The sequence below is a fragment of the Ranitomeya imitator genome, chromosome 1 (genome assembly GCF_032444005.1).
Source record: "Ranitomeya imitator isolate aRanImi1 chromosome 1, aRanImi1.pri, whole genome shotgun sequence".
NCBI lineage: Eukaryota > Metazoa > Chordata > Amphibia > Anura > Dendrobatidae > Ranitomeya > Ranitomeya imitator.
In genome coordinates this window covers 250,761,178-250,774,742 of record NC_091282.1, presented here as the reverse complement: position 1 = coordinate 250,774,742, position 13,565 = coordinate 250,761,178, and the positions used below count along the sequence as shown (strand labels likewise).

Below are 13,565 nucleotides of genomic sequence, written 5' to 3'. Positions count from 1 at the left end.
AAATGGATGGTAAAGTGCTGAGGTATAGATATACAGTCCAACCCGTAAGGTCAGTAATGATGCTGCTGGAAAAATGGTAAGAAATAAATCACCCAAGAGTAAGATACACATTGGCAGGCAAACACAGGAGTAGGGAGTGGAGGAGTGGACACCCAACGCGTATCGCTGTTACCAGGACAGCTTCGCCAGCCACTGGTACCCTGTCTTTAATCACTCCATCAAATAAAGTGGCTGTTGACCATGTACACTACCGTTCCAAAGTTTAGAGTCACTTAGAAATTTCCTTTTTTTTCTTAAAAAAAAGCACATTTTTTTCCAATGAAGCTAACATTAAATGATTCAGAAATACACTCTATACATTGTTATTGTGGTAAATGACTATTCTAGCTGCAAACATCTGGATGGTAATGCAATATCATCATAGGTGTATAGAGGCCCATTTCCAACAACCATCACTCCGGTGTTCTTATGGTATTTTGTGCTTGCTAACTGTGTAAGAAGGCTAATGGATGGTTAGAATACCCTTGAAAACCCTTGTGCAAGTATGTTAGCACAGCTGAAAACAGTTTGGCTGATTAGATAAGCTATAGATCTGACCTTCCTTTGAGCTAGTTGAGAATCTGGAGCATTACATTTGTTAAGAAAAAGCAACGAAGATCAGCTCACCTCCTCTCAGGCCCAGCGCACGGATCATGCAGTGCAGCAAGTAGTTTGAAGGAAAAAGCAGAAGTCCAGCGCGGGTGATGTCCATAAAAAATACCTTTTATTCCATATTCGTTAAAAGCACATAAATCCAAAGTCCATCTTCATATCCATAGACACAAAAACGGGTGATTCATACCAGTGACAGTCACAGGCTTAAAGTGCATTAAAATCATACGCGTTTCAACGGTCGTGCCGCCTTACTCATTGTGATAAAAATAAAATGAAAGAGGGCTGCCATATAGGACTAGGCCCATTAGGTTACACCCCCTGATCTTGCAGACAACAGAAACAGGGCAACACCTACAGGTAGTTAATGAGTTTAGCCTGAAATTTGCATGTACAAATACTATGCTTAAGGCAGGAGAAAGAGAGAGGGGGAAAAAAAAAAAAAAAAAGTCTATGGACTTTTATATGGATGTTATATATACAAGAATTATAACTTATCATTCATAATAATTCATAAGATCCTGCCGGATATTCATGCCTAGGGGGGCTCTGGACTTAAGTTGATACATCCACCATATCTCTCTGTTGGTTATTTTTCTTTTTATATCTCCCCCGCGGAATGGAGCTTTAACCCTTTCAATCCCGCGGACCTCCAATGAGCTGACATCCCCATTGTGTTTATGGATGAAGTGTTTGGATGCAGCAGAGCTCTTATGGGTGATTTTATTCACTGCATCAGACAAGTGCCTCCTTATTCTCACTTTCAGGGGACCCCCTGTGCACCCCACATATTGCTGCTCACAGGTGGTGCAATTAATCAGATACACCACATTGGAGGTGTTGCAGTTAATGTAGTGGTTAATTTTGTAGGTCTTTTTGGTGACAGATGAGTGGAATTCCTTACTGTTCACCATGTATTTACAGCAGGTGCAGATATTGTGCCCACACTTGTATGGGCCTTTAGTACTGAGCCAGTTTTCTTTCTCTTTTAACCTTTTGTCTTCACTAACAAAGAGGCTGGGGGATAAGATGTTGTTCAGACTAGGGGCTTTTTTAGCGATATAGCGCACTGGTTTGCACAGGATTTGGTTCAGCTTTTTATCCTGGCTCAGCATAGGGATTCTTTTTCTGATGATATCAGTAATCTCTTTGAACTGAGGGCTGTATGTAGTGGTGAAGGTGATGTGCTCCTCACTGGACACACAGTTACTACTCGCTTTATTCAGCATAGTCTCCCGATCTATATCCTCCACAATGCTCTCAGCCCTCTGCAGCATCCAGCTGGGATAGCCCCTATGAGCCAGCCTGCCCCTCACCTCCCTCTTACTCCTGTCATACACTTCCTTGGTGGTACTGTTCCTCTTAAACCTGTAGAGTTCCCCCACAGGTATGTTTTTTATTACATGTCTCGGATGACATGATTTGGCATGTAATATGGAATTAGTCGCGGTATTTTTCCTGAAAGGGGAGATTGTGATGATTGAATCTGAATTTAGATCTAAAGTAACATCTAAAAAATTAATGTTTCTACCACCAATTGTATAGGTGAATTTCAAATTCATTTCATTATCATTCATATATTTGATAAGTTCAGATATCAAGTCCGCAGGTCCCTCCCATATGAGGAGCAGGTCGTCCAGATAGCGCCCCAGCCACCTAATATAGGGGGAGAAGGGGTTAACATGTGAAAACATGAACAAGCTCTCCCAGGCTGCCACATACAGGTTAGCGATAGATGGCGAGAACCCTGCGCCCATCGGGGTTCCGCAAACCTGCAAAAAAAAACTCTTTATTAAAGGAAAAAAAGTTATGTTTGAGGAGAAAGTCCACAGAGGAAATCAAAAATTCCTGTATAGCCGGAGTGTAGTCACTGTAGTCCTGGAGATGTCTCCTCAGGATGGAGATAGTCAGGTCATGCATCAGGGAGGGATACAAGGCCTCCACGTCACAGGAGATGAAGATACAGTCTCCAGACCATGCAGTCTTATCCAGGGAGGAAATCAAATGCTGCTACTTGCTGCACTGCATGATCCGTGCGCTGGGCCTGAGAGGAGGTGAGCTGATCTTCGTTGCTTTTTCTTTTCTGATATTTAGTGCGATCTTGCTCCCCTCTCAATTATAATCTTCCATCATAATACACTGAATAAGACACACGGGTTACCTTTGACTAAAATGTCACGTACGGCTTCCAATGTGGACACAGTACAAGGACTACACACCGCACAATCACTGGAGGAAGAGCTGACAGCTAGAGGGAATAAGGCACAGGAAATATTCTCAAGGACTAAACCTGACTACACAAAGGAATCATGTGAACTTGATACCCTTATGAAACTATTGGAAAAATTACAAACAAGGGAACTTAAAACATGGTGGGACTTTACCACATTGAATGCATATATCAGTAAAAACATGATCCCAAGGGGACTCAGACTTAAGAAGAAAGCTACCATTATTTTCTCTGATGGCTTTGAGAAATTGTGGTATGAGATCCTGGATAATTGCTCCATTCAGCTTATGAAACTTATTGTTCAAGAGGAAGAGAAAGTTTTAGCTTCAGTTCATGAACAAATTGATGAGACTAAAAACTCTTTAAAAGTATACTCATCTCTGAAACAATATGATGAATGGATGAAATCTATTAAATTAAATCTCAGCAAACTGGAGGAATATATTACCCAAACTAAAAAAAGCAAATTTGAACGGGACCATCAGGACTATATTCGTAATGAGGTATATGACTGGCATGAAAAAAAGACGTGCACCATATAAATCACCTAGTTCAATCTTGAGAGGGAGTAATAGAAATGGACAGAGGAATTACCAACAAAGAAGGGTTAACTTCTCTGATACGGACGTCTCTCATGAAAATTTAGACGAGTACACCTAAGGAAATGCGCCTGATTCCTCCTATGAAAGACAACGATTTACCCCTCATCGTGACCAAAGATTTGGGAAAGACGCCCCAACTCAAGCGCCTCCAAAAAACGGGCGAGACGCAGGAGAAGGGGTGGCAGGAAGCATAACAACAAGAAGATATCCACAGAGGCGAAAGAAGATGAGAAAAATGTGGTAATTAACTTGTCCAGCTATGTAATTAGTGAGACCCAAATGGACATTCTATCTAAAGGTCTCACCTTCTCCCCTACAAATGAATTTGATATGTACAGAACATTACTAGATGTAAATAAATTTGTTCGAAATTTGACTTTAAAATGCCACTTTTTCAAGGAAAAATCTGACCAGGATACTATACAGAACCTGACCACACAGAGTGACCAGACCACACTGGGTGAAATAGGGACTTTCCAGGAACTTTGCTCCATTAGTGACCTGAGGACCCTTGAGAGTGAATCTATAGAATCCACCAAAAACCTAAACTCTGGTTATAAATCAAAAAAACCCTATTTTTACCCTGTCAATTCAAGACCTAACATCTTGGATTCATTCCAGGAATGCATAGAGGAGGACCTGATAGAACTCAAGAAAAAATCCTCATGTAACCACAACAGACCCAATCTGAGTAAACTAGAAAGGAAAGCTCTGGAGGAGATCAGAGGCAACCAGGATCTCATGGTCAGAAGAGCTGACAAGGGAGGAGCTGTGGTCCTACTGAATGCAGGTCTATATGTCCAGCAGAACATGGTGATGCTGAATAACAGCAACACGTATAGGAGACTACAGCATGATCCCACTGAACTATTCCAGAAAAAATTAAAACATCTGCTTTCTGAAGGTTTTGCTATAGGGGCACTGGATAAAAAACTGTCTGAGGATTTATTTGTGGAACACCCTATAATCCCCATCTTCCACTCCCTGCCTAAGATCCACAAGGAAGTCTTCCCCCCTACATTCAGACCCATAGTAGCAGGGATTGGAAGCATGGGTGAAAACCTCAGTACCTGGGTGGATATGTATCTGCAACCACTGATTTCTAGACTACCAGGCTATATAAAAGATACAAAGCATTTGATTTCCTCCCTGGATAAGACTGCATGGTCTGGAGACTGTATCTTCATCTCCTGTGACGTGGAGGCCTTGTATCCCTCCCTGATGCATGACCTGACTATCTCCATCCTGAGGAGACATCTCCAGGACTACAGTGACTACACTCCGGCTATACAGGAATTTTTGATTTCCTCTGTGGACTTTCTCCTCAAACATAACTTTTTTTCCTTTAATAAAGAGTTTTTTTTGCAGGTTTGCGGAACCCCGATGGGCGCAGGGTTCTCGCCATCTATCGCTAACCTGTATGTGGCAGCCTGGGAGAGCTTGTTCATGTTTTCACATGTTAACCCCTTCTCCCCCTATATTAGGTGGCTGGGGCGCTATCTGGACGACCTGCTCCTCATATGGGAGGGACCTGCGGACTTGATATCTGAACTTATCAAATATATGAATGATAATGAAATGAATTTGAAATTCACCTATACAATTGGTGGTAGAAACATTAATTTTTTAGATGTTACTTTAGATCTAAATTCAGATTCAATCATCACAATCTCCCCTTTCAGGAAAAATACCGCGACTAATTCCATATTACATGCCAAATCATGTCATCCGAGACATGTAATAAAAAACATACCTGTGGGGGAACTCTACAGGTTTAAGAGGAACAGTACCACCAAGGAAGTGTATGACAGGAGTAAGGGTACCATCACACTATACGATTTACCTACGATCACGACCAGCGATATGACCTGGCCGTGATCGTAGGTAAATCGTAGTGTGGTCGCTGGGGAGCTGTCACACAGACAGCTCTCCAGCGACCAACGATGCCGAGGTCCCTGGGTAACCAGGGTAAACATCGGGTAACTAAGCGCAGGACCGCGCTTAGTTACCCGATGTTTACCCTGGTTACAAGCGTTAAACTAAAAAAAAACAAACAGCACATACTTACATTCTGGTGTCCGTCAGGTCCCTTGCAGTCTGCTTCCCGCACTCAGTAACTGCCGGCCGTAAAGTGAAAGTGAAAGCACAGCCGCTGTGCTCTGCTTTCACTTTACGGCCGGCAGTCACAGTGCGGGAAGCAGACGGCAAGGGACCTGACGGACACCAGAATGTAAGTATGTGCTGTTTGTTTTTTTTTTAGTTTAACGCTTGTAACCAGGGTAAACATCGGGTAACTAAGCGCGGTCCTGCGCTTAGTTACCCGATGTTTACCCTGGTTACAAGCGAACGCATCGCTGGATCGCATCGCTAGATCGCTAGATCGGTGTCACACACACACCGATCTAGCGATGACAGCGGGAGATCCAGCGATGAAAGAAAGTTCCATACGATCTGCTACGACGTACGATTCTCAGCAGGATCCCTGATCGCTGCTGCGTGTCAGACACAGCGATATCGTAACGATATCGCTGGAACGTCACGAATCGTACCGTCGTAGCGATCGAAATGTTATAGTGTGACGGTACCCTAAGAGGGAGGTGAGGGGCAGGCTGGCTCATAGGGGCTATCCCAGCTGGATGCTGCAGAGGGCTGAGAGCATTGTGGAGGATATAGATCGGGAGACTATGCTGAATAAAGCGAGTAGTAACTGTGTGTCCAGTGAGGAGCACATCACCTTCACCACTACATACAGCCCTCAGTTCAAAGAGATTACTGATATCATCAGAAAAAGAATCCCTATGCTGAGCCAGGATAAAAAGCTGAACCAAATCCTGTGCAAACCAGTGCGCTATATCGCTAAAAAAGCCCCTAGTCTGAACAACATCTTATCCCCCAGCCTCTTTGTTAGTGAAGACAAAAGGTTAAAAGAGAAAGAAAACTGGCTCAGTACTAAAGGCACATACAAGTGTGGGCACAATATCTGCACCTGCTGTAAATACATGGTGAACAGTAAGGAATTCCACTCATCTGTCACCAAAAAGACCTACAAAATTAACCACTACATTAACTGCAACACCTCCAATGTGGTGTATCTGATTAATTGCACCACCTGTGAGCAGCAATATGTGGGGTGCACAGGGGGTCCCCTGAAAGTGAGAATAAGGAGGCACTTGTCTGATGCAGTGAATAAAATCACCCATAAGAGCTCTGCTGCATCCAAACACTTCATCCATAAACACAATGGGGATGTCAGCTCATTGGAGGTCCGCGGGATTGAAAGGGTTAAAGCTCCATTCCGCGGGGGAGATATAAAAAGAAAAATAACCAACAGAGAGATATGGTGGATGTATCAACTTAAGTCCAGAGCCCCCCTAGGCATGAATATCCGGCAGGATCTTATGAATTATTATGAATGATAAGTTATAATTCTTGTATATATAACATCCATATAAAAGTCCATAGACTTTTTTTTTTTTTTCCCCCTCTCTCTTTCTCCTGCCTTAAGCATAGTATTTGTACATGCAAATTTCAGGCTAAACTCATTAACTACCTGTAGGTGTTGCCCTGTTTCTGTTGTCTGCAAGATCAGGGGGTGTAACCTAATGGGCCTAGTCCTATATGGCAGCCCTCTTTCATTTTATTTTTATCACAATGAGTAAGGCGGCACGACCGTTGAAACGCGTATGATTTTAATGCACTTTAAGCCTGTGACTGTCACTGGTATGAATCACCCGTTTTTGTGTCTATGGATATGAAGATGGACTTTGGATTTATGTGCTTTTAACGAATATGGAATAAAAGGTATTTTTTATGGACATCACCCGCGCTGGACTTCTGCTTTTTCCTTCATTACATTTGTTGGTTCCATTAAACTTTCAAATGGCCAGAAAAAAAAACCTTTCATGTGAAACTCGACAGTCTATTCTTGTTCTTAGAAATGAAGGCTATTCCATGCAATCTTGCCTTGCGCAGGTGTGTACTACGGAGGACAGAGAATGAACTTCAATCCAATATTGCGGCCAGCATGCAGCCAGCGGGTAAGGAAAGGGTGAATCAAACACCTGAAAACTCCGCCCATATGACCGAAAACCGATCCCGCCAAATTCAGGTGACAGGTTCCCTTTAATATATACAGCATACACTGAATTCTGCATTGATTTCTTTTCAGATGCGTGAACAGGTTTTGAAAACACATGTAATGAGTTATAATTTGCTTTGGATGTTTGTGACGAATACTAATATGTTATGGATGCTATGACATTCTTGTGAACAAGACGAGTCTTTAATCTAATGGTGTGGTGCTGATAGCAAAAGAGTTGGCAATGATGCCACTGCTGGGTGGTGCACTTGCTGCCCAGCTCTTTAATATTTCCGTTAGTAAGGTGATTTTCCCTTCTGCTGGCGAGCGTGGACACCACCCAACCAAGCTCGCTGAATTATCCGGGGTCGGTTAGCGGACCGATGGCAGGGCAAGGCTTGGGGACCAATAGAAACACCCTATTTAAGTGCTAAGTGACATTCATTGCATCTGAAGCGCTACATGGTCTGTATTCTAATCTGGCTCAGGAATTCACTACTCTCTAAAGATCAATCCTTTTGGATTTCACACTGGAATGCCTACCAACTCTTTTGCTTCATATCTCAGCTTGGCCCCACGGATTTGACCCCTGCAATTACCCTGACCACGTCTCTAGCAACTGATTCTGTCATTGTCCCTACCTCTGTGGTATTGACCTGTATTGTTGAGTATTCTATCCTCAGCTCGCTCCGCGAACAGTTACTCAAAGGATGAAACCCAGGGGCTGAAGCAGCAAAGGCCTGTTTTTGGATACAGCTGAAAATTCACAGGGCAATATGGCTTACTCCAAGTTTTAGAGTAAATGGAACTGGTAACACAATTTTCCCAATTATTCACAGTCCAATCTCTGTGTCCAAGAACTTTCCACTGGCTGCTAACCAACCTTGAATAATGCCCCATCTCTTCCTCCAGGCAACAATCCATAGAATGGAATCAGATCTTCTCCACCAAGGGAAGCAATGGCCTCCAAAGATCTGAAATACAAAAAATAAACATCAGCAACAGCCAGATATTTAAAGACTTGTATTTTGATTAAGTTAATTTAATTTAATTCATTACTGTGATTAGATCTTTCACCCGTCCACCTAAATGCGCCAAGAGAGTAACTAAACTTCATTGTTTTAATATGGACTCTGTGTTCCCCAATCACCATCCACACAATATTCACTAATATATGTATACAACTACCACTAGGCCAAATAGTCAAGCTGCAATAATTGATGACAATGATGTTTATGAGCCTCAAAATTCCCTGTGACACTAATGGACTTGTCAAATTACTGTAAAGGGGCAATTTGGAACCTTAAAAAAACTAAAAGAACAAGACAACATTTCTTTGAAGCAAATATGATAGCAGAATCAGACTATGTAGTCTGCTACCATGAAAACGCACTGATTTGTTGTAGACACAAACAGTAATTATTTTTCATATTAGATAGACTGGAGCTATAAAACAATGGTTAAACACAGCCTGTAATATAATGCTAATGTATTTCAGAATTATATTTATTTTTGGCTGGTCTCCTTTAAGGAGTTCTACCTTAATCATTAATATAAAAGTTATTTCTTAGAGTAAAAACTGGTAACTTGTTATTTTTTCTGAAGTTATAAGTCTAGTTACCAGGCCAGGACACAACTGCAACCTTAACAAAGCAGGCCATACACATGAGATAGCATTGACTGACAACGATCTCTTCTAAATCTCACATACACATGGCTGGAGAAAGCGATAACTTATCTCCCAGAAAACAAAAGGTTCAGGCAATTAAATTCAAGCTTCTCAACCCTAATCTCTCATACATGTTGGGACCTGACAGCCATAGCTTTATTTTTGTCCATGGTCTTAATGTACCTTCACACTGAACAACTTAACAACGATATCGCTAGCGATCCGTGACGTTGCAGCGTCCTGGATAGCGATCTCGTTGTGTTTGACACGCAGCAGCAATCTGGATCCTGCTGTGACATCGTTGGTCGGAGCAGAAAGGCCAGAACTTTATTTCGTCGCTGGATCTCCCGCAGACATCGCTGAATCGGCGTGTGTGACGCCGATTCAGCGATGTCTTCACTGGTAACCAGGGTAAACATCGGGTAACTAAGCGCAGGGCCGCGCTTAGTAACCCGATGTTTACCCTGGTTACCAGTGTAAATGTAAAAAAAAAAAACACTACATACTTACATTCCGGTGTCTGTCGCGTCCCCCGGCGTTCTGCTTCCCTGCACTGACTGAGCGCCGGCCGGCCGTAAAGCACAGCGGTGACGTCACCGCTCTGCTTTACGGTCGGCGCTTACACAGTGCAGGGAAGCAGAACACCGGGGGACGCGACAGACACCGGAATGTAAGTATGTAGTGTTTGTTTTTTTTTACATTTACACTGGTAACCAGGGTAAACATCGGGTTACTAAGCGCGGCCCTGCGCTTAGTAACCCGATGTTTACCCTGGTTACCCGGGGACCTCGGCATCGTTGGTCGCTGGAGAGCTGTCTGTGTGACAGCTCTCCAGCGACCACACAGCGACGCTGCAGCGATTGGCATAGTTGTCTAGATCGCTGCAGCGTCGCTAAATGTGACGGTACCTTTACTCTGCTTTTACATTAAAGAATACAGTGAAGCAGTGGTGAGGGCAATAAGATAGCGCTTACTGAATGTGTTGGGGGACACCCGCTTAGCAACGGGATTCAGCAACACAGGCACGATTTTCTCCATTAAACAGTCCATGCGGTTTATTTAGGCATCATAAACCGCCATGTTACACATCACACACATATAGTTCATAGTACACTGCTTCAAACACTTTTCAAACACTACACCTGCCAGTCCTCCTTTGACTAGTTCCCGGGGGTGTCCATGCGCTGTATCAATGTCTCTACTCACATAGCACGACATTAAGCAGAAGTCTCTAAACACGCCTGACCTCACTTCGTCCAGTTAACGTGGCAGACTACACAGTTCATTAACTTCCATGGAACATCATAGCCACTAACAGTCTGTTCCACTGGCAGATACTCGTCTGCCCATAACCCCCTTTATCTGGAGTTACCTTACTGGAGCTCCTGCTCCGCACACTGGCTCCTCGTCAGTCCTCACTCCCAGGGAAACTGCCTTACTGGGATTACGTCTCAGACCATGCCTTGCTCACCAGGCCACCCGACAGTTCCAGACCCACAGAAGGACAGTAGATTACCCAACACAGTAGCCATCACAGGCTCTTCAGGACCATGGCCTCACCCCGTGCTCTTCAGGAATCCAGTCCTACTCCCAGGACATTCCAACACAGATGCCATCCAGGTCCATGGCCTCTCCGTGTGCTATTCAGGACATCTGTCCTATGCCCAGGACCACTCAACACACAGGCCTTCAAGTACGCGGCCTCTCCGTGTACTATTCAGGGATCCGGTCCACAAACAGGACCTCCCAACATACATGCCATTCAGGTCCATACACTCTGACCATGTGACCAGACCTCAGTCACATTATATCCCTGTAGCCACCCCCACAGGTGGGAGGTGTGTGCGGTTAGCCAGACCCGCCCAGCTCTCCAACTAACCCTGTAGGGCTCCCTTATTATAAACTACACAAACACTTGTGGGACTACAGGTCCCAGAATAACATTACTGGCATACAGCGCAGAGAATCTCCTCTGCGACACATACCAGCCATTCACAATGACGCCAGTCACCGTCTCATTATCACAGTTATGCCTACGACTGCCATGCACTCCCATGGCCTCCATACGCCTTTGTGCGTATTCTGAGGAGAACATACAGCGCCCCCTAGCTGTAACAGGGGTCACTGCCTCACAGGGCTCAGATTATCCTTTTTGCTGTTGAACCATATGTTTCGGACTTATAGTTATCAGGGAGCACCACGATATGCTTTGAAGCAGAGCGTCCAGAAGGGTAATTGTATATGAATCATGTAGTGCTTGGGAATCAGCAGTGCCATGGTATGCTTCTCTGGGATGTATATCTCATATACATTACACTGCAAGCCAATACAGTAGACAATGGCAGCTTTAGGCGACTTTTATATAATGTGTATGATGCCTTGGTCTATTTACACTACATTTGAACATACTTGTGATATGTCTTAAAAGAAGCACTACCATTACTATTTTTTTTTCTCTAAATATGTGTATGTAGTGTAGTGTGCTAATATACTCACCTACCGCTGCTTTCTCCAGAATCCAGCACTGTTCCGCTCTACTTTCCAGTGACGTCACCGCAATTCAGACTCTCCTGCTCACTCTATGCTCTACGCGTAAGACAGAAGTCTCTTACAATATAAGCTTTTGAAGCCTTGTTCTAATACTCCATAGACTTACATTGTAAAAGTCACTTCTGGGACACAGAGCGTAACGTGACCTGGAGAGTCTGCAGAGCAGTGACATCACTAAGAAGCGGATTCCGGAGACAGTGGTGGTAGGTGAGTACAGGGCCGCCATCAGGGCATTACAGCCATTACTGCTGTATGGGGCCCGGTCAGCAGCAGTACACAGAGGGGCCCGCAGATCCGGGGCCCCACTGTTGTGCTTCTACTGATCGGGCCCCATCATGCAGTAAAATACTGTGCACTGCGGCGCTGGGGCCCGGGAGCCTTTTTGGAGCTGTGCACGGCCGTCTCACCTAGTCGGCTGCCCAGCTCCTGCTCGGCTGTGGCTAGAATGTATGGGCTCCCTGCAGGTCCTGACTACAGCCCATACATTCTAGCCGTCTCAGTAGTGAAATGTGCTAGAATGTATGGGCTCCTGTCAGGTCCTCTCAGCAGCCCATACATTCTAGCTGCTGCTTCACTGCTGGAAACACTAGACGCCCCGGGAACGACTGAGGTAAGTATAAAAAACATTTTTGTTTTTTTAATAGGTGAGGTGAGGTGGGGGGGAGTGAGACTGCAGATGATGGGGTGTGTTTTAGGGAGTACTGTACATGATGAAATAATAGGGGGCTGCAAATGATAAAGTGTATTTGAGGGGGTACTACACATGAAATGATTGGGGCTGCAAATGAAGTAAGGGGGACTGCAGATGAAGTGAAGGGGGGATAGGGGACTGCAAATGATGATGTGGGGGTGATGGGGACTGCAAATGATGTGGGGGGACTGCAAATGATGTGGGGGGACTGCAAATGATGTGGGGGGACTGCAAATGATGATGTGGGGGTGATGGGAACTGCAAATGATGTGGGGATGATGGGGACTGCAAATGATGATGTGGGGGTGATGGGGACTGCAAATGATGATGTGGGGGTGATGGGGACTGCAAATGATGTGGGGGTGATGGGGACTGCAAATGATGTTGGGGGACTGCAAATGATGTGGGGGTGATGGGGACTGCAAATGATGTGGGGGTTATGGGGACTGCAAATGATGATGTGTGGGGGATGGGGACTGCAAATGATGTTGGGGGACTGCAAATGATGATGTGGGGTGATGGGGACTGCAAATGATGTGGGGGTGATGGGAACTGCAAATGATGTGGGGGTGATGGGAACTGCAAATGATGTGGGGGTGATGGAGACTGCAAATGATGTGGGGGTGATGGAGACTGCAAATGATGATGTGGGGGTGATGGGGACTGCAAATGATGTTGGGGGACTGCAAATGATGATGTGGGGGTGATGGGGACTGCAAATGATGTTGGGGGACTGCAAATGATGATGTGGGGGTGATGGGGACTGCAAATGATGTGGGGGTGATGGGGACTGCAAATGATGTGGGGGTGATGGAGACTGCAAATGATGATGTGGGGGTGATGGGGACTGCAAATGATGTTGGGGGACTGCAAATGATGATGTGGGGGTGAGGGGGACTGCAAATGATGTGGGGGTGATGGGGACTGCAAATGATGTGGGGGTGATGGGAACTGCAAATGATGTGGGGGTGATGGAGACTGCAAATGATGTGGGGTGATGGAGACTGCAAATGATGATGTGGGGGTGATGGGGACTGCAAATGATGTTGGGGGACTGCAAATGATGTTGGGGGACTGCAAATGATGATGTGGGG

General features: G+C 44.8%; 1 protein-coding gene across 1 annotated transcript in view; it reads right to left on the bottom strand.

Moving 5' to 3' along the window:
• Window positions 1–13,565, bottom strand: part of CFAP251 (cilia and flagella associated protein 251) — a 179,216-nt gene that overhangs the window by 31,881 nt on the left and 133,770 nt on the right. Inside the window, exon 18 of the mRNA XM_069755502.1 lies at window positions 8,445–8,535. Within this exon, the coding sequence (XP_069611603.1) occupies window positions 8,445–8,535 (91 nt within the window). The remainder of the gene's footprint in view (window positions 1–8,444; window positions 8,536–13,565) is intronic.